The sequence below is a fragment of the Schistocerca nitens genome, chromosome 2 (assembly GCF_023898315.1).
Source record: "Schistocerca nitens isolate TAMUIC-IGC-003100 chromosome 2, iqSchNite1.1, whole genome shotgun sequence".
NCBI lineage: Eukaryota > Metazoa > Arthropoda > Insecta > Orthoptera > Acrididae > Schistocerca > Schistocerca nitens.
Genome location: NC_064615.1, coordinates 478,920,511 through 478,940,011, shown reverse-complemented (window position 1 = coordinate 478,940,011; position 19,501 = coordinate 478,920,511). Strand labels below are relative to the sequence as shown.

At 37.9% G+C, this 19,501-nt stretch overlaps 1 protein-coding gene across 3 annotated transcripts in view; it reads right to left on the bottom strand.

The window, feature by feature from the left end:
• LOC126236395 (arrestin domain-containing protein 3-like) overlaps positions 1–19,501 on the bottom strand; it is a 136,813-nt gene that overhangs the window by 54,380 nt on the left and 62,932 nt on the right. For all 3 annotated transcript variants that reach the window (XM_049945680.1, XM_049945682.1, XM_049945681.1), the window contains exons 5-6: positions 16,233–16,421; positions 15,633–15,948 (exon numbers count right to left, since the gene is read on the bottom strand). In XM_049945680.1, the coding sequence (XP_049801637.1) occupies positions 15,633–15,948; positions 16,233–16,421 (505 nt within the window). The remainder of the gene's footprint in view (positions 1–15,632; positions 15,949–16,232; positions 16,422–19,501) is intronic.

The window sequence follows — 19,501 nt, the reverse complement described above, 5'->3', positions numbered from 1 at the left end:
TTTCTCAATTGAGACAAATGGTGAATGATTCTGGGAAGGAACTGAGTAAACAAATGACAACATGCAGAAAGAAGTGTGAACAGAACACTTTTCAAATTCGAGGTAAAGTAAGTGACCTTGAATGGAAAATAGGAGAAAAACCAAATTATATCACTGACAGAATAATGTGCAGCAAATTGGTAGAGGGCAAAGAACAATTCAATCCAGCAAAAGGACATAATGGATGGCACCCCTCAGATTTTTGAAAAAGTATGAAAGGAAATTTCCTGATTACGTAATGGACTAGGAAAAGATAAATGTGGTCATCAGCACATTAGCTGGTGATGTGAAAAGATGGGGCCTAAATTTGGATACAGAACAAATGTCATTTGGCGAATTTAAACAGAAATTTATGGAGGAATACTGGTCAGATCAAAAACAGGATTGCCTATGGCAGGAGTTTATCATGTCCAGGTTACCGTATTTACTCGAATCTAAGCCACACTTGAATCTAAGCCGCACCTGAAAAATGAGACTCGAAATCGAGGAAAAAAAATTTCCCCGAATCTAAGCCACACCTGAAATCTGAGACTCGAAATTCAAGGGGAGAGAAAAGTTTTAGGCCGCACCTCCAAATCGAAAGAAAGTTGGTCCGTTGTAATATGAGACACAATTTAGGTCGAATGAATGTTGATCCAGCTACACTAGTTTGGTTCGAGTCGTAAGCTTACCAGGTAGCCATTGCTATGCATCAGGTGCTTCATATGTATTTATACGGGTACCCTTCCTTTTTCACGTGCTTCGTCTGGTTTGAATTGATTGCTTATTTTTCTTTGATCTGATAAGTGCCGTTCTCTTTGTTATAGGTGTTTACGTCACTCTAAGCTGAAAATGCATTACTGTACTGTGTCGTGCATTGTTTGTCGCATTCTGATAATTAATGTTTACGACCTGTCGCCGCTCGCTGCACGGCTTGCTTTTGTGCATGCTACCGCTGCTTAAAATAAAAAAAAAAAAAAAAGAGAGGAATCGTCTCATTAGCGAAACAATGGCAAGAGACTGCTATTTGTTGTTGCTTGCACTGATGCTTTCTTTGATAATGATCAACAAGCACCAAACAACAGACTGCGTATGATAGATGTTCTGAACGAGAGTTTAGCGAAAATTTTTCTCTGTTCTGCACAGAAATTGGTCATCTTAGATTTAAAAATCTAGTCAATTGCCGTGCTTCATTTCTGACTGTATCACTATTAGGCATAAGAATAATATGAATATAAACATGACATGCTATGTATATTCTTCCGCGTCTGCTGTTGTCTCACTCTAGTTTCGTAGTTTATTAGGCAGATAGGATTTAAATGAGATAGCAGCAGCAAAGAGTACATGGCAAAACCTTTATATTCATATTATTCTTATGGTGAAGAGAATACTGCATGTGATTCACAATTCATAAAAGTTCCTATTAGCAACCATCTCTTCTCACAGGTAGGAAAAAGTTCAGAATGTAGAGTTGGCCATATTGACAAACATCCCAAACAGTCTTGCCAGTCGAATTTTTGTAGTACATTGAAATGCTGCTACTTTCGAAGATGAACAATATGGAATTTGTATTTACTTCATTGGATAATGTATGAAAATGCAGTGGTCAAAACTCGGGGCGAAGAAAAAAATCTCGTCTTCCACTTGTTTTCTTTTTTTTTTTTAATTTATTTACTGACGCAGGGGTTTTGGCGCCAGTATTTATCTTTGTGCCTGCAAAGCATGCCTGTGTAGCGCTACATATATTCGACAGCAGAAGTTAGTTGTGGCAGCACCTACAAACATTTTTCAGAACTTCCACTTACTTTGCACTCGATTCTAAGCCGCAGGCGGTTTTTTGGATTACAAAAACCGGAAAAAAAGTGCGGCTTAGATTCGAGTAAATACGGTATATGACAACAGAGGCAGCAACTCAATGAAAGAGTTTTGCGAAATTTGGTATCAAAAACTGACACACTGGACAAACAGACAAACGGAATCTGAAATAGCATGAGAACTACGGAAAAAGCTCCCGAAGGATTTAAAATCTTAGGTGGGAAGTAATCACAAAAGCTTCTCGTCATTTTTGGAAAGGATTGAAGATGAGGACCACTGGAGAGGGAACCGTGATTATTGTCAAAATAATAACAACTGGAATTGGGATAATCATGAGAGTAATGAACAGAATGAGAACAAACATTACTGTATAAATATGATACAAAAAGGTAGAGGCAGAGGTCGCAGTAACATGTCATTTCGCAGTAGAGGATTTGCACTGTGAAACTTTCAAAACCAAAATGACATGGAAAACGAAGGCCTGAACGGACAAATATTGCCGGCCCAAACTAAAGAAATCATATCGGCCAAAACAAAAGTGAATTTAAGACACGAGTAAGCAGCAGCACAACACCACTCAGAACAACAGGTGCGCGTAAGTCAGTCACAGGTGACAGGCTATGCTACAGGGGCTAGTGTGCGAACTGAGCAACCGTGTGCAATGAACTTGGCAGAGCAATCAGCTGTCTGTAGCGCAGCTGCAGTAACGGCAGCAGGGAGAGATGACATCACAAGGGAATTCAGTGGACCTGTTTCGGTGGGAAATATCACCGAAATGAATGCTTACAACAGAAGCCCCACATGTCCAAAATTAGTTCTGCACTTCATGCAGTGATGTTCCAGTATTTTGACTGAGTAATGCTAATGATTGTGCCAAACATTAGTATGAACTTGGTGCAATTTGCTCCTCATAATTTAATGGTGCATGTGTTATTGGTAACTGCTGCTACACACAGTACAGAGTGCACTAAGTCAGTTCATATCCTGTTTGCCATTCAAAGTGAAATCTCAATGAAAGTAACTTCAATAACTAATATCCAATTTTCTCAAATATATATTTCCCAATTAATGTGCCTAATTAAGCTGGTGACTGATCTTTTTTTTTTCATACCACTTCTGTTAACTCCCAAGGTTAAGGCCCATTTTGTTTTACTGTCAATGTCACAAAATTCAAAATTATAGGCCGATAGCCTTTTCCATTAGACACACGCATGGTCAAACTTTAATATCCTCTCAGAGGGTAACATTAGCATGTTTCACAGCCTGTTAATATTATACGTAGCTTTACCCATGACAGAAATAAAGGTTCAGTTATGAGGGAATAATGTTATAAGATCTTGGTGAAATCTGTTGTTACCTTGGAATGAAAAAAAATAAATAAAATAAAACAGAAAACACAGGACAACTAGCCTCAATCAAAGTAAATATGCAGTAAACATACTCAAGAAATATGGTATGAAAGACTGCAGTGTGGTTGCACTTCCACTTGAAACTGGTTTGCAGCTACAAAAATGTGAGGAAAAATTGATAGATGAGGAAAATTTGTGTTACATTACATTTCTTTCGAGAAAGCCATTGGGTCACTCTTCCATTTGGCTCAAGGTGCAAGGACAGACATTGTTTATGTTGTGGGAGTCCATCAACCTCAATTACCTAAAAATTCACTGACAAGCAGTCAAACAAATTATGAGGTACACCAAAGGCACAGTTAACATAGAACTAACATTCTTAAAAACAGGAACAAACAAAATTGAAGACTTCTGTGATGCCAATTACACATCAGATCTCAATCAACAATGATCAGTGACTGGCTGCATTTCCAAGTAAACTGGGGCAGCAGTTTCCTGGAACCCAAGCTGGCAATAAACAGTTCCTGTATGAACTACAGAATCTGAGTGCATGGCCCTATCAACATCAGTGCAAGAAGTAATATACCTCCAAGGAGTGCTCCATGAATCTTGTGTTATACATAGTGAAAAACCAATAAACGTGTTCTGTGATAATATTTCATGAATTAAGCTCTGAAGAACTTGTGGGGCTGTTGAGAAAAATTTGTTTCATCTTTACTGCTGGCTTTTATAGTACTTATAATTTCATGTTTATTCATCTTTGGTCTATTTTCCAAATATATCACTGAATAAGTAGTGTTTGATAATCTATGTTCCTGGGAATACAGCATACATAATTTCATTTGTCCAAGTTGACTTTATAATCTCTCAAAGGACTAATTGGAGCCAATATCCAATAGAACAACAAACATTTATTGGTACATATATGTTGAAGAAAGGAAGACCTTGGAGCTTATAAATTGCAGCAAATTAATGTTAAGCATGATATATATCAAATAAGCAAACAAGTTCTCATTGTCTACTTCCATGACTTATATGGAGCATGTCTAAACAAAACAACTGCCGATGCCCAACAAAGAGAACTTCTGGTGGCTGGCATGAAATTCCTTGATGGCTACAAAGCACAGCAGCAATTGTTTAATTCACTGCACATGCTATCATTTCCTCTTGAAGTAATTTAGTTTCTGTACAGTGATAAGCAGGTATGGATTTTATGACATAGATGCAGTTGCTTGTATTGAGAACGTAGTATTATAGGCAGGGACTGATACTGCTCAAATAAATATGCATTTTTATAAATTCCAGCTTTTAATTTATTGCTGTTGCTGTTCTGTATATCCCAATAAGTAAGACAGATAATTCACTCTAACAACTGCACCATAAATAATGATTAATACCTATAAGGAAAATGTGTATATTATGCTTTTTCTCTCTCCCTCTTTTTCCCTGTGTAATATTATAATATTTTTCTCTTTTTATTTTTCCTTCATTTTTTTGTCCAGAATATAATTCAACAGAATGAAATAAAAATCAGTTATTCCACATCTTGAATAAGTATGTGGTGGCACCAACAGACTACACTGCTGTAAATGAACACAATTATCGCAGACTATAAAAAGCATCTTTGGAGCTCTCAACATGGCTGCTGTTGTTATTTATAGTTGTTGTTTATCCTCCATTCTTTGTCAATACTATGTTTGCATAACGAAGTTATTATTGAATAGTGAGCAATATTTATTGTGAACATGAGAATAAGAGTTACCATAGTTGTGACTTTGAAAAAGAATAAAAGCAAAGGATAAAAAAGAGAAAGAAGCAAAGGATAACAGTGAAATATTGTCATAAGCACCGGAAAAGGGAATCTGAATGGAACAAGGCTTACCACTCAATGCTGGATCACCATCCTCAACTTTTTAATTCATCACACGGCACAACAGATGCAAGAAGGGAGCAGGTATGCACGACATGGAAATGTTAAACTTCCCAAGTTCTAGTCAATGCAACCTCAGATCTGGTTTATCAAGTCAAACACATATTTCAATAGTGTGAAACAATGACAATTCCAGATTGTAATACCAACAGTATAAGGAAAATGATACATTACTACTCACCGTAAAGATGACACATTGTAGACTGGCACAATGAAAAGACTTACAAATTTAGCTTCTAGCCAAAGCCTTCTTCAGAAAAGGAAACACACTAGTCCAAGCTGCTGGAGATGGCAGTCATGTGTGCCTGACATGTGCTTGCTTGTGTGAATGAATGTGTGTATGTTTCTTTTTCTGAAAAAGGCTTTGGCCAAAATCTAAATGTGTAAAGCCTTTGTCATGCCTGTCTGCAACTCAATGTGTCATCTTTACAGTGAGTAGCAATTCTCCTTTTTGACAGCATTAGGTGTTTGATAACACTGAAAGATTTAATATTGTGGTTTTGCATCTGGATTTGGTAGTGATTGAGGAAACTGAAGAAACCTTGTCACAACAAAGTTACACTGTGCTAAAGGAAGCTCATATGGCACTATACACTGTTACCAGAACAGCGAATACAAAAGATTTTCACAGATGAAAACATGATCAATAAGACTCCATCACAAATGCTCAAAACTTTACATACATCAGCAGGCCCAGAACTTCTACCTTTACACGTATTGTGGTGTTGTAAACTCCCAGCCACCATCTACCCCATCATTGTGGTACAAACGAGCATGGCATGGCAAGTCTTAACATAGAAGGCAAACAGTATTGCAAACAGCTTTTAAGTGATATTTCTGTGTATGCAAAAATCAGCAACAGTCAAGACGAGGATGTAGGAACAGGCAGAGAAATGGAAGGTGGCACCACTGGTCTTGTAACAAGCACACATGCTTCTCACCAACAGCATGCATCAACCAAACCCACCACTGAGCAACTAGCAGCACAAGTGGCAAAACTTAGCATGCAGGTTGCCACACACTCACAGCACCTACAAAGCCACAGTTTGAAAAATAGAAAAACTGCCATGCAACAAGATTTGCTGGAATTATGGTGAGGGTATCATAGGCATTTTGACAACCAAGCATATCAATGCACTCAAGCCTGCAGTTACCTAAATTTCAAAGACGGACCGTAAAAGGCGCTAATGTCTTTACACAACACAAGTGCTCAGACCATAGTGTGCTAAGAAGAAGATATGAAAAAGTCATGTTATCAGCAGTTAACAGTCACACTGATTGTTTGTACAGGACCAAATATCAGGTGGCAATTTTCTTATTGATATGGATTCTGAAGTCAGTGTCTGTCCAAAAAGTGAGAGTGGCACACTGGCAGCAACAACACACAATATACTTACTGTGATCAATGATTCTAGGATTACTACCTATAGTGAAAATTATTCTACAACTGGATTCAAGCTTCCACTCGAGACATGCCTGATCAGATAATCCGAGCAGACTTTTTATGCCTGACTTGATCAACCATCTATTAGTACCAGTACCTACAGAATGGGTATTCCCTACTATACCTTTTGCACCAGGTCAAACACAGAGTGACAAGTCTGTGGCTTTCCACACAAAGATGTCCAGCATCTATACCGTGTCATCAGCGGTGGAGCATATTGATTCACTTCCATACTCACAACAATGCAGGGCACAACACATGTGCATCACGGCAGAAGAATCCCGGGAGTCATAATGATTCATGTTCAGTGTGTAAAATCATGGAGTCATCTGAGGAGCCACATTTTCACATTCTACTCCTACAATTTCCAGCACTCTTTGAATCCTTCTGTGCCACCAGAAAACGCTCACACAATGCTCAGCATCACATCCGAATGACATGAGGTCAACCAGTCACATTCTGCCCAAGGCATCTGCATCCAGAGAAGTTTTTTTCAGCACAAGCAGAGTTTGACTGACTGCTGAAAGCAGGTATTACGACCAGGATGAATAGCCAGTGGGCCTCCCCAATCCACATGGTTAATAAAAAACATAATTCCTGAAGGATATATGGAGATTATAGAGAAATAAATAGCTGCACAATCCCAGACCACTCATCTGTACCCAGTGTAATGGATTTTAGCAGCACCATCCAAAAATACTGAGTGTGATAAACTGTGTCAAGGCATATTCACAAATTCCCATGGCTTTAGTTGATACTAAGAAAACAGCAGTGACCACACCATTTGGCTTGTATGAGTATCATTTTATGCCACTTCACCTCAGGAATGCCACACAAACTTGGCAATGATTTATGCACAAAGTGCTTACAGAATTACCATTTGTTTTCTGTTACATGAGTAACATTCTCATATATATCTGATACAGTAGAATAGCATGCAGCGCACCTGTGGCAGCGTTTCAGCCACTTACAAGAATATGGCATATTTATTAATGTAGCAAAGAGTGTTTTGGGTAAAATTTAAGGTTAAATAAGATAGAGTTCCAATAAATGCTTGTTATATAATGTAATTGGATAGATAAAAATCTATTCACCAAGTGGCAGCAGTAGAACACACACATAAAAGGAGGTTATGTGCATGTTCTCTGTCACCACTTGGTGAGTAGATTTTTTTTATCTATCCAATTACATTATATTGTCAAAAATTGATTATTTACTTTGTTAAATGCTTGTTATTGTTTGCTGGGATTTGTTGAGATCAGAGGGCATATCTTTTTGCTGTGTCTGTGATTTACCTTAAGCTGTCTTTTGCTGTGAAGATTGCGCCACTAGATACACCAAATTTATACTATATTTTGTAGGAAAGGGTGTAATATTAAACATGTTCTACATGTGCTTTGGAGTTATCTTACAACAGAATGGTTACATACAGTAGCTTGCAATAGCTTGTATTCATCTTCTGGAAACTTTTTATGTTAGATGCAATAGCATGTAAGTAACTTTCTGCTTGGCCCTTTCTGAAACCAACTACAGCGGCAAGAGGCATTTTTAGTGTTGACTGACCATTGGCCATATTGTGATCTAGACCACATTAAGCACTGACATCATTTGCTAACATGTCTGTATCTAAACATATAGCATTACAGAACTAATCACATATATCTGCTACTATTGTGTATTGTTTGTAATGAGTATAGATCTACTCTGACTGGTAAAAGACAGACAGGGATAAGTCTCCTTACCTCATTGTTTCCTTCTCTGATTATCCTGTGTAACCCTGCAACATGTATCAGTGTGGTACTGTACACCAAATTCCTCGAAGAATCTTGTCCTTATTTAGAATTTTATCAAAATTATATTCCATATTCTTTGACTTTTTATGAAATTTGGAACATAAGCCTTCAGTTCATGATTCTGGGATACAATCTCATTAGCTATAGTAACAAACAGAAAGCCTGATTTTATTCTGTTGTTTCCAACACCAGAGATAATTACAACACTCGTCATATTTATGTTCTGGGATTAGCTCAATTTGTTTCATAGTAACAATTGCTATGTTCTACCAATGTTCTTGTCTTTAATTTCAGGAAGTATGACATATGGGCCACTGTTATGCCCTGAATAATTTTGATAACGATTTTTTTCCCTTTGAGGTAGTTTTATTGTTTTTAACATGTGTTTCTTGGGCTGTAGCTTAAAAATGTGTCACTATTTTGTCCACATTGCTATTTCATTCTTCAGTTGTCCCAGTTTATGTTTGAGATTGTTTCAGTTCAGTGACTATAGTTGGCACATAATTTACATTACTTGAACCGTGCTCAGTGTCACCATGAAGTATTCCCTGCTGAACAGGATATGGGATAGTTACAACTTGCTCTTGTAATGTTGCAGATAAGTGGATTGTGGGAATTTCCAACTTTATGGAATATTTTGGTTCCTTCTTCTTGTATTCCATCTTGGACTTGCATGCAACACCTTGATATTTTTGTCATTTGATTCAAATATTATGATTCTATTTGCCACAGCTTGATGATGATGGTAGAGGCTTAGTTGACATTGTCGAAATGGTCGCCACTTTCTTCATGGTGGCATATGTACCACTTACAGCAAGACTAACACAGTCAAAGTTGTTTAGAGTGATCATACCTGTTACATAAGGTACATGGTGTGTAATCTACTCACACTTGCCACCAAAAGTGGCAACAGTTATGTTGTCACAAACATCAGTAAAGTACATTAAATTGTTTACACAAAAGCTGCCTTCTACTAATCCATAAATTACCTTGTCTTGGAGAGAACTCTGAGTGGAAAATACTCTAAACAGTTTGAATAGAGGATACTACAGACTGCTGAAACCATGTCATTCATTGTAGATCAGATGAGTCTCTTTTTCCAATTATGTAAAATTACTTCCATTTATTGATTATGTGACAAACCCTTGTCACAGACTAACAGGTTACATATTTGTTGCTTTTTGCTTTCAGATGTTTCATACCCATTCTTTCACTGACTGTCCAGTACCAAATGGAGATTTTTTCAATGTTCTCATCTGTGTTGGCATACCTGGGATGTCCTTCACACTGATCAACTTTGAGAGAAGTGAGACACCTCTGAATACAGATGCTCATTTCTTAACTGTTGAAAATGAAGGGGCAGAGTCCTTATAAATGTCCACTGGCTCTGAATGAATTCTGGCATGTACAAACAGTTAAAAAAAATTGTGGCAGTATAGTGTTCTAATTGATCCACTTGAATGAAACACACAACATGATCACTGTGCTTTAAAGTGGCACACAGACAAAATTAATCTCCAGTTCAAGGTGATACTTGACTTAAAATGTAGTGCAACTTGTGACAATATCCTACAAACAAAACTGCCTTCATATCAGTATCAGCTCTAATGTAGGCTGAGAACATTTCATAGTGTAAATATATTATGTAGCACACAAAAGATAATCATTATGCAGAAGAAAACTGCATGTCTAAGGTTACAGTCATATAGATTTAAACTGATTATAGCCCTTCTTTAAATAACAACTCGGCCAAGGCAGAACCAACAACATTGCTATATAGTTAAACACAATCCATTCCAAGCTTTCAGCAGATCTGATCCCTTTGACAAAGATGCATCAAAAGAAGTAGAAAACGAAATTTGTTGAACAAGAGATCCACAGTGAGGAGATCCTCCAGGATGTAGAGCATGTCAGAAAAACAAGAATACATGAAAAACTTTTACAAATAAAAACAGATATGCTGATGTACAATCCACAGATTCAAGCAAGTGAAATGATCCTCATGGACATGTAAAAAAAAAAAAAAAAAAAAAAAAAAATATCTTATACGTATGTTCATACTAAATGTAATAAATAACTTGTCACAAAATATGTAAATGTTCAATACAATGGCATGCATGTGATAATTCTTAGGTTATTGGAGCAATGCATCGTAAAATAGAAAAATAATTTTACAATGCAAATTTATGATGATCACATTACTGTATTGAATATGTACAGAAGTTTTTGGTATTATTAGTCACATGCACAAATCAGCTGGTTCTACTGACAAATTCTTCCATGAAATAGGAGTAGTTGGACACCAATACATCTTTTAAATTACTCTTAAACTGGTCTTTATTAGTAGTTAAATTTTATTTGGCTGCTGACAAATTATTGAAAACACATCATGTTCTATAATCCTTTCAGATGATTGGTTTTGTTTGAAGCCACCTTGGATTTTTTCATCTCATGGCATATTCAGAGTAGCTACATCTGTAGCCACCCTTTATATCTCCAGTAGACACTGCCCTGTAGCCGCTGTAGTATGAACAACTTCATATATTTCAAATCTTGTCAGTTAGATGGGCAAATGTAGGAGCCACTTTTGAGTGCAGTGGATGACTGTCCTTGTTTTCGAATTGTGATTGAATTTGTCTCTGTAAGGTATTTTTGCACATGGATTAGGTGCAGAAAACTGTCCTATTCAAATTTATACTCTGTGTATTGCGATAATAATTAAATTTATGTATTTATTTTCATAATTATTGTGGTGGTTCCTTTTGAAACCATTGTCACACTAAGGGCAACATGAGTAGCTGTGACGGGTTATCATATTTCCAGTTTCATGTGATGTTCTCTCACAGAATAAAGGAAGAGGAAATTCCAGTGCACCATATGGAAGGGATTTCTTTTGATGCCAACTGAGATCTGTTGTAGAATTTTAGAACATGTTTTTTGCTCGAGTATCATGTCGTGTTTGGAAACCCAGAATCTACTATGTAGGAATCAACATGGATTCCGGAAACAGCGATCGTGTGAGACCCAACTCGCGTTATTTGTTCATGAGACCCAGAAAATATTAGATACAGGCTCCCAGGTAGATGCTATTTCTCTTGACTTCCGGAAGGCGTTCGATACAGTTCCGCACTGTCGCCTGATAAACAAAGTAAGAGCCTACGGAATATCAGACCAGCTGTGTGGCTGGATTGAAGATTTTTTAGCAAACAGAACACAGCATGTTGTTATCAATGGAGAGACGTCTACAGACGTTAAGGTAACCTCTGGCGTGCCACAGGGAAGTGTTATGGGACCATTGCTTTTCACAATATATATAAATGACCTAGTAGATAGTGTCGGAAGTTCCATGCGGCTTTTCGCGGATGATGCTGTTGTATACAGAGAAGTTGCAGCATTAGAAAATTGTAGCGAAATGCAGGAAGATCTGCAGTGGATAGGCACTTGGTGCAGGGAGTGGCAACTGTCCCTTAACATAGACAAATGTAATGTATTGCGAATTCATAGAAAGAAGGATCCTTTATTGTATGATTATATGATAGCGGAACAAACACTGGTAGCAGTTACTTCTGTAAAATATCTGGGAGTATGCGTGCGGAACGATTTGAAGTGGAATGATCATATAAAATTAATTGTTGGTAAGGCGGGCACCAGGTTGAGATTCATTGGGAGAGTGCTTAGAAAATGTAGTCCATCAACAAAGGAGGTGGCTTACAAAACACTCGTTCGACCTATACTTGAGTATTGCTCATCAGTATGGGATCCGTACCAGATCGGGTTGACGGAGGAGATAGAGAAGATCCAAAGAAGAGCGGCGCGTTTCGTCACAGGGTTATTTGGTAACCGTGATAGCGTTACGGAGATGTTTAATAAACTCAAGTGGCAGACTCTGCAAGAGAGGCGCTCTGCATCGCGGTGTAGCTTGCTCGCCAGGTTTCGAGAGGGTGCGTTTCTGGATGAGGTATCGAGTATATTGCTTCCCCCTACTTATACCTCCCGAGGAGATCACGAATGTAAAATTAGAGAGATTAGAGCGCGCACGGAGGCTTTCAGACAGTCGTTCTTCCCGCGAACCATACGCGACTGGAACAGGAAAGGGAGGTAATGACAGTGGCACGTAAAGTGCCCTCCGCCACACACCGTTGGGTGGCTTGCGGAGTATGAATGTAGATGTAGATGTAGATGTAGATGTAGATTGACAACAGCAGTGAAAGTGGAGATGATGTGTTAGCTGAAGACAGTGATCTCAATATTTGAACAAAAAATTCAGTGTTGTTTTGCATTATTTCAGGGAGTGAGAGCAAAGAAACATTACCAAAAAATGTAACACTGTTGTTCCAGATGAAAAACATACAACAAAACCATAGCATTGACCAATACATGGAACCTCAATGAACTTCGTACACTGTAGCACAAAGAAAGATCATCATAGAAGCAGATGTAAGTGTGCCCTCTCTCAAGTAGCCCTATGCCTAATTGCAGAAGGGAACTGCATTTTATCTTATCACCGAAAGTAACTACACTTCATGCAAGGTGGCTCTATTTCAAAGAACCTCATATGTGTTCAGTTAATGTATGCTACACTTGTTTATTGCACTGCTTTGTCTCAAAGTATGTTTAATACTCTAATAAAAAAATTCAATAAATTTAATTATTAACATTTTGATTCTGAAAGGAATAATGGACATCTTTCTGAACCAAAGTAAGAGACTTTGAAACCTTGTGAAGGTTATTCTTATGTCTAGTACTGATTCCATAAACTGGGGTGTTGGTTTGAAAAAGATATATTTCAAATATTATTTAGGAATTATATTCATTTTATTCACCCAGGAGGAAGAATATAGCAGAGAACAAACATGAAAAAAAAAAAAAATAAAATAAAATAAAAAACAATTACTTTTTTTTACAGAATAAATGAGGCACACAAAGCAAACGAAAATAAATGAAAGAAGTAAAATACAACAAATGATGACAACAATTCAGAACAGAATTATAAGAGCCTTTGGCTTAAGCTCTCCACTCAAAACCAGAAGACCATAATCATTTCTGTAGACGATACTGAAAATCACAAGCCACACTTCCATTTCATGTGCAAGGTTAACTGTTTTCATTGTTGCAGCCAGCCCTCTTAAATAACTGAGCATGGCTACTGAATTCAGTTATCAGCTGCTTGCACATAGACAGCAGCCTGAAAATCTCTCTCCACATATTGGAAAATGTCTTCTGACAAACATAGTAACTTTAACATTCGCCTTCCTTCTTATCCTAATAGGTATTAGAATGGAATAAATAAAATATTACTGACACTAAATTAAATCAAGACAAGGAAACAGCAAAATAGCTCCCTAAATTTACTGAACCTTGAAACTTCCTGGCAGATTAAAACTGTGTGCCCGACAGAGACTCGAACTTGGGACCTTTGCCTTTCGCGGGCAAGTGCTCTACCATATGAGCTACCGAAACACGACTCACACCCGGTCCTCACAGCTTTACTTCTGCCAGTATCTCGTCTCCTACCTTCCAAACTTTACAGAAGCTCTCCTGCGAACCTTGCAGAACTAGCACTCCTGAAAGAAAGGATATTGTGGAGACATGGCTTAGCCACAGCCTGGGGGATGTTTCCAGAATGAGATTTTCACTCTGCAGCGGAGTGTGCGCTGATATGAAACTTCCTGACAGATTAAAACTGTGTGCCTGACCAAGACTCGAACTCGGGACCTTTGCCTTTCGCGGGCAAGTGCTCTACCATCTGAGCTACCGAAGCACGACTCACGCCCGGTCCTCACAGCTTTACTTCTGCCAGTATCTCGTCTCCTACCTTCCAAAACTTTACAGAAGCTCTCCTGCGAACCTTGCAGAACTAGCACTCCTGAAAGAAAGGATATTGTGGAGACATGGCCTAGCCACAGCCTGGGGGATGTTTCCAGAATGAGATTTTCACTCTGCAGCAGAGTGTGCGCTGATATGAAACTTACTGGCAGATTAAAACTGTGTGTCCGACCGAGACTCGAACTTGGGACCTTCGGTAGCTCAGATGGTAGAGCACTTGCCCGCGAAAGGCAAAGGTCCCGAGTTCGAGTCTCGGTCAGGCACACAGTTTTAATCTGCCAGGAAGTTTCATACCAGCGCACACTCCGCTGCAGAGTCAAAATCTCATTCTGGAAACATCCCCCAGGCTGTGGCTAAGCCATGTCTCCACAATATCCTTTCTTTCAGGAGTGCTAGTTCTGCAAGGTTCGCAGGAGAGCTTCTGTAAAGTTTGGAAGGTAGGAGACGAGATACTGGCAGAAGTAAAGCTGTGAGGACCGGGCGTGAGTCGTGCTTCGGTAGCTCAGATGGTAGAGCACTTGCCCGCGAAAGGCAAAGGTCCCGAGTTCGAGTCTTGGTCGGGCACACAGTTTTAATCTGCCAGGAAGTTTCATATCAGCGCACACTCCGCTGCAGAGTGAAAATCTCATTCTGGAAACATCCCCCAGGCTGTGGCTAAGCCATGTCTCCACAATATCCTTTCTTTCAGGAGTGCTAGTTCTGCAAGGTTCGCAGGAGAGCTTCTGTAAAGTTTGGAAGGTAGGAGACGAGATACTGGCAGAAGTAAAGCTGTGAGGACCGGGCGTGAGTCGTGCTTCAGTAGCTCAGATGGTAGAGCACTTGCCCGCGAAAGGCAAAGGTCCCGAGTTCGAGTCTCGGTCGGGCACACAGTTTTAATCTGCCAGGAAGTTTCATATCAGTGCACACTCTGATGCAGAGTGAAAATCTCATTACTGAATCTTGTTTCCAAGCTAAATAACCATCCATATCACTCATCTAATGAACATAACAGAACTAGCAGCATACGTTTCTGTATCTGTTGCTGATTCTCATACTTTATTTGAAGGGATTAATTTGGAAATGACATGTTAAGAAAATCACTCTCACAAATCAAACACCACAAATTATAGCATGAATGAAGAACCTATATTTACATCCATACTCTGCAAACCACTGAAGTGAATGGTGGAGGGTATTACCCTTGGCACCAACTATTAGGGCTTCTTCCTGTTCCATTGTCATATGGAGCTTGGGAAGAATAATTGCTTAAACACCTTTGTGTGCACAGTAATTTATCTAATCTTATCATCATGGACCCTGTGAGAATGATACATAGTGATATTGTCTGTCTCATCTATGTTCCTATTATTGTTATTGTTTTTATTATTATTATTATTATTATTATTATTATTATTATTAAATAATATAGATCTAGGTACAAACTAAAACCCAGAGAAAAAGGATATGACAATACTTACGAATATCTGGGTATGGAAGTGGTGGTGCAGATGGAGTCAGATTTGACTGACTTGGCAGTGGTAACAGTACATTTGAGAATCCCAGCTGACTTGTGCCAGATGTGATATCAGCTGCAGTATTTGCAGGATATGGTGCTGTAGGGAACTGTGATTGTGGTGGTGGATATGGTGCTGAGGCTGTAGGTGGTAGGGGTAATTTTTCAGGAGTATTTTGCAGCAACCCAGGTGGGATATATGTAAAGAGGGGAATGGTTCCTAATGTTACTGGGATGTTTACATGTAAGTTTGTGTGTGGCCCACTAATTTCAGCTTTGATCTGTCAAGAGAAAATATGACAATGATGATATGTTTAAATTCTACTCTGCTTATAAAAAAGTTTGAACACTATTAAAAGTAAATAACATTTCATAAGTTATGCTTTGTGGATCAGAAGCAAAGGAATAATTAAATAAATTGGTATCACCGTCTTTAGTACTGAAGGAACACATTTATTTTAGTATACACTGTCAGCTCTATGTAGAATTCCTGCAAGAACATAATGCCAATGTTGTAATACCTAAAGCAACTCCTTATTTAAAATATCAAGTGGAGAATACTTACATCCAAGCAGTACTCAAGATCAATGATGCCACAGTTCTTCAAAGTGGATGGAGGCAAACTTGGAATTTTCAACTGTTTGGTCCATGTTTTAGATTCATTTTCACCCACAGGCTCAAATGTGATAGTTTCTACTTTCTCTGATGTTTTATTTGTGCGTGTGCTGGGTGAATGAGCAGTGAAGCATACATTCTGAAAAAAAAAATTAATACTTCCAATATCATTTATGAACAGTTACACAGAGTACTGAACTAGTTCATGATACAAGCACTATAGCGAGTGATCCAGTATAGCCCTGTTATTCATAATATGGGTACAACTACTAACAGGTTACGGTACAGAGACTTGAGGAAGAAGCAATTACATTACAGCAATATTACATAATACATTTTCTCACACCAGACTATAGTGTGTAACACTGTGGGCCAAGTTGGACATTTTCAACTGTACCATATCAGTTGCTAAGAACTGTTACGATATGATATTTTATGAAGTCTGGAAACACAGATTATATTAGTACCTCTAGTAAATTGCATAATTCATTACTGAATCATCAACAGCTGTAGAGCTCAGTATAACGTTTCGTTGGCATACCAAATTTTGAAAGCTCCTTTGTAAACAAATACCCAAATTAACATTTTCATTGCTCTCAAAACTGTTCTACTGAAAACTAACTATACAGTTTAGATGCACCTTGAATCAGCAAGTTGTTTAATTGTTAGTAACAAACAGAAGCCATTTTGCACTATTTATTGTTAAAAAGTAATAAAAATTTATTTTTGATGTAAAAGCTTAAACCGAATGGCACCAGTAATTAAACATATGAACTACTTTGTTGATGTGCCTGCAATAAAGTGACATATGCAAGACAATGTAAATCTAAAATTTATCACTGTAAATTCATTTACTTGTAAAATCAACACTACTGTTCAGTTTTTGTAATTTTTGTTGGGCATATAAGCTGAAGTTGAGTATACGGCCACAGTTGGTGGCTCTAGCTAAAATAGCCCTAAACCGATATCAGTAGTATCATTTTGATGTGTTTGTGTAAAGAAGACACAAATTGAATCACAAGGCTGGTCTCATCTACATTATTTATTCATTAATTGATTATTTTTGTAAAATATTAATATTATGTGATACTGATATAAACATTAGTTTTAAGAAGAGAAATGTTAAACCATTTGGTAAATACAGTAAAATCTTTTAACAGCTAAGCATAAATGACAAACCCACAAGGCAGACAGGATGCCTAGATAACATTATATATAATTTTCACCTAAACAAAACAGAGTTTGACACATTTAAACAACATTTCTGATCACGGTTCGCACAAATTATAAACAGTAAAATAACAAAAACCTGTTCTGAGCATAAAAGAATAATAAGATCAATTAAACACTCAAAGTCACCAAGTTAATAGGCAAACTGAATTCAGTAAAATGTGATAAAATAATAACAAATGCTGATGCCAATGAAATGACCAATAATTTTTTAGACCTGTCAACTGAAACTTTTGAAGCGTTTTGTAATATATGCTACAAGAAATCATCCACAAAAAATAGGTTGAGCTAAACCACAGACTATCATCATCATCAGTTATCTGCTATATTAGCAGGTCCTTTGCCTCTACATTTTCTGCGATCCATTGCTTCCTTCTTAAGGCTGCTGTATGTTGTACCGTCCATCATGTCATCCAGTATCTGGAATCTCTTCCTTCCTCGCTTCCTTTTCCCTTCTACATAACCTTCTAAAACTGTTTTTATCAGACCGTCATTCTTTCTTAATATATGCCCAATCCAATTGCTTTTTCTTCTCTTTATTACATCTAGTAACTGTCTTTTCTCTCCCACTCTTCTCAGTACCTCTTCATTTTTTACTCTGTCCATCCAACTTATTCTTTCCATCTTCCGCCATGTCCAGATCTCAAAAGCCTCCAGCCTTTCTCTGTCTTTTTTCCTCATAGTCAATGTTTCAGCGCCATATAGAAGAACACTCCATACAAGACATTTTATGGGTCTCTTTCTGAGTTCTCTGTCCAGACCGCTGCAGAAGATTCTCCTTTTCTTATAAAACGCCTCTTTTGCCATTGCTATCCTTGTTTTAATTTCTGTGGTGCACTTCCAGTCGGTGTCTATCCTGCTTCCAAGATACTTAAAATTTTGCACCTGTTCTAGTGTTTCTCCATTCAGCACAATTTTTATTTCCTTATTTCCTCCTATTGCCAATACTTTTGTTTTATTTGTGTTAATTTTCATTCCATATTTTTTTTCCGTTAGTTGCAATGGTGTCCACCAAATCCTGTAATTCTTTTTCCCCTGTGGCTAGAAGGACCATGTCATCAGCAAATCTCAAGCATCCTATTCTTCTTCCTCCAATTTCTACTCCTTTGTCATCTAATGAGCATTGGTCAATCATATTTTCCAAGTACAGGTTGAAAAGAGTAAGTGATAAACAGCATCCTTGTCTTACTCCTTTCCCTAGTCTGATCCAGTTTGTACTTTCTCCTCTCACTTTAACTGAAACTTTTTGATTAAGGTATAATGAGTTTATAAGTCTTCTGGTTTTCCAGTCCACTCTCTTTTCCCTCATAATAGTCGCCAGCTTGTCCCAAACCACATTGTCAAATGCCTTTTCTAAATCGATGAAGCACATATATAGGTCTCTTCCTTTTTCAATAAACCTTCTCCCAAGATTCGTAGGAGTCCTATTGCATCTCTGGTGCCCGTATTCCATCTAAAGCCAAACTGCTCCTTGCCGAGATTCTCCTCTATTACTTTTTCTCAAGTCTTTTATTAATTATTCTTACATCACTTTGGCTGCATGTGAAATGAGGCTGATTGTCCTGTGCTCGCTGCATTTCTTGGTTCCTAGTTTTTTCGGTAATGGAATCATTACTGTTGTCAAAAAGTCCTCAGTCCATTCACCACTGTCATATATTTTATTACATAACCTCAATATTTCTCTTATTCCATTGTGGTTCAAGCATTTTAGTATATCTCCCGGTATTGTATCTGTACCTACTGCTTTGCCATTTTTCATTGCAGCAATGACAGACTTTACTTCTTCCATTATGATGGTCGGTCCTTTCTCTTCATCACTTACACTGTTGTATGATTCAAGTTCCAGAGTTTCTTGTTTGCTATTTGTGTCATATAGCTCTTTTATATATTCTTCCCATCTCTGGAGGACATCGTCACGATCTTTGTACACTACCTCTTCATCTTTACTCAAAATTTCCATAGTAGCACTTCCTGCTCTGTTTTGTTCCC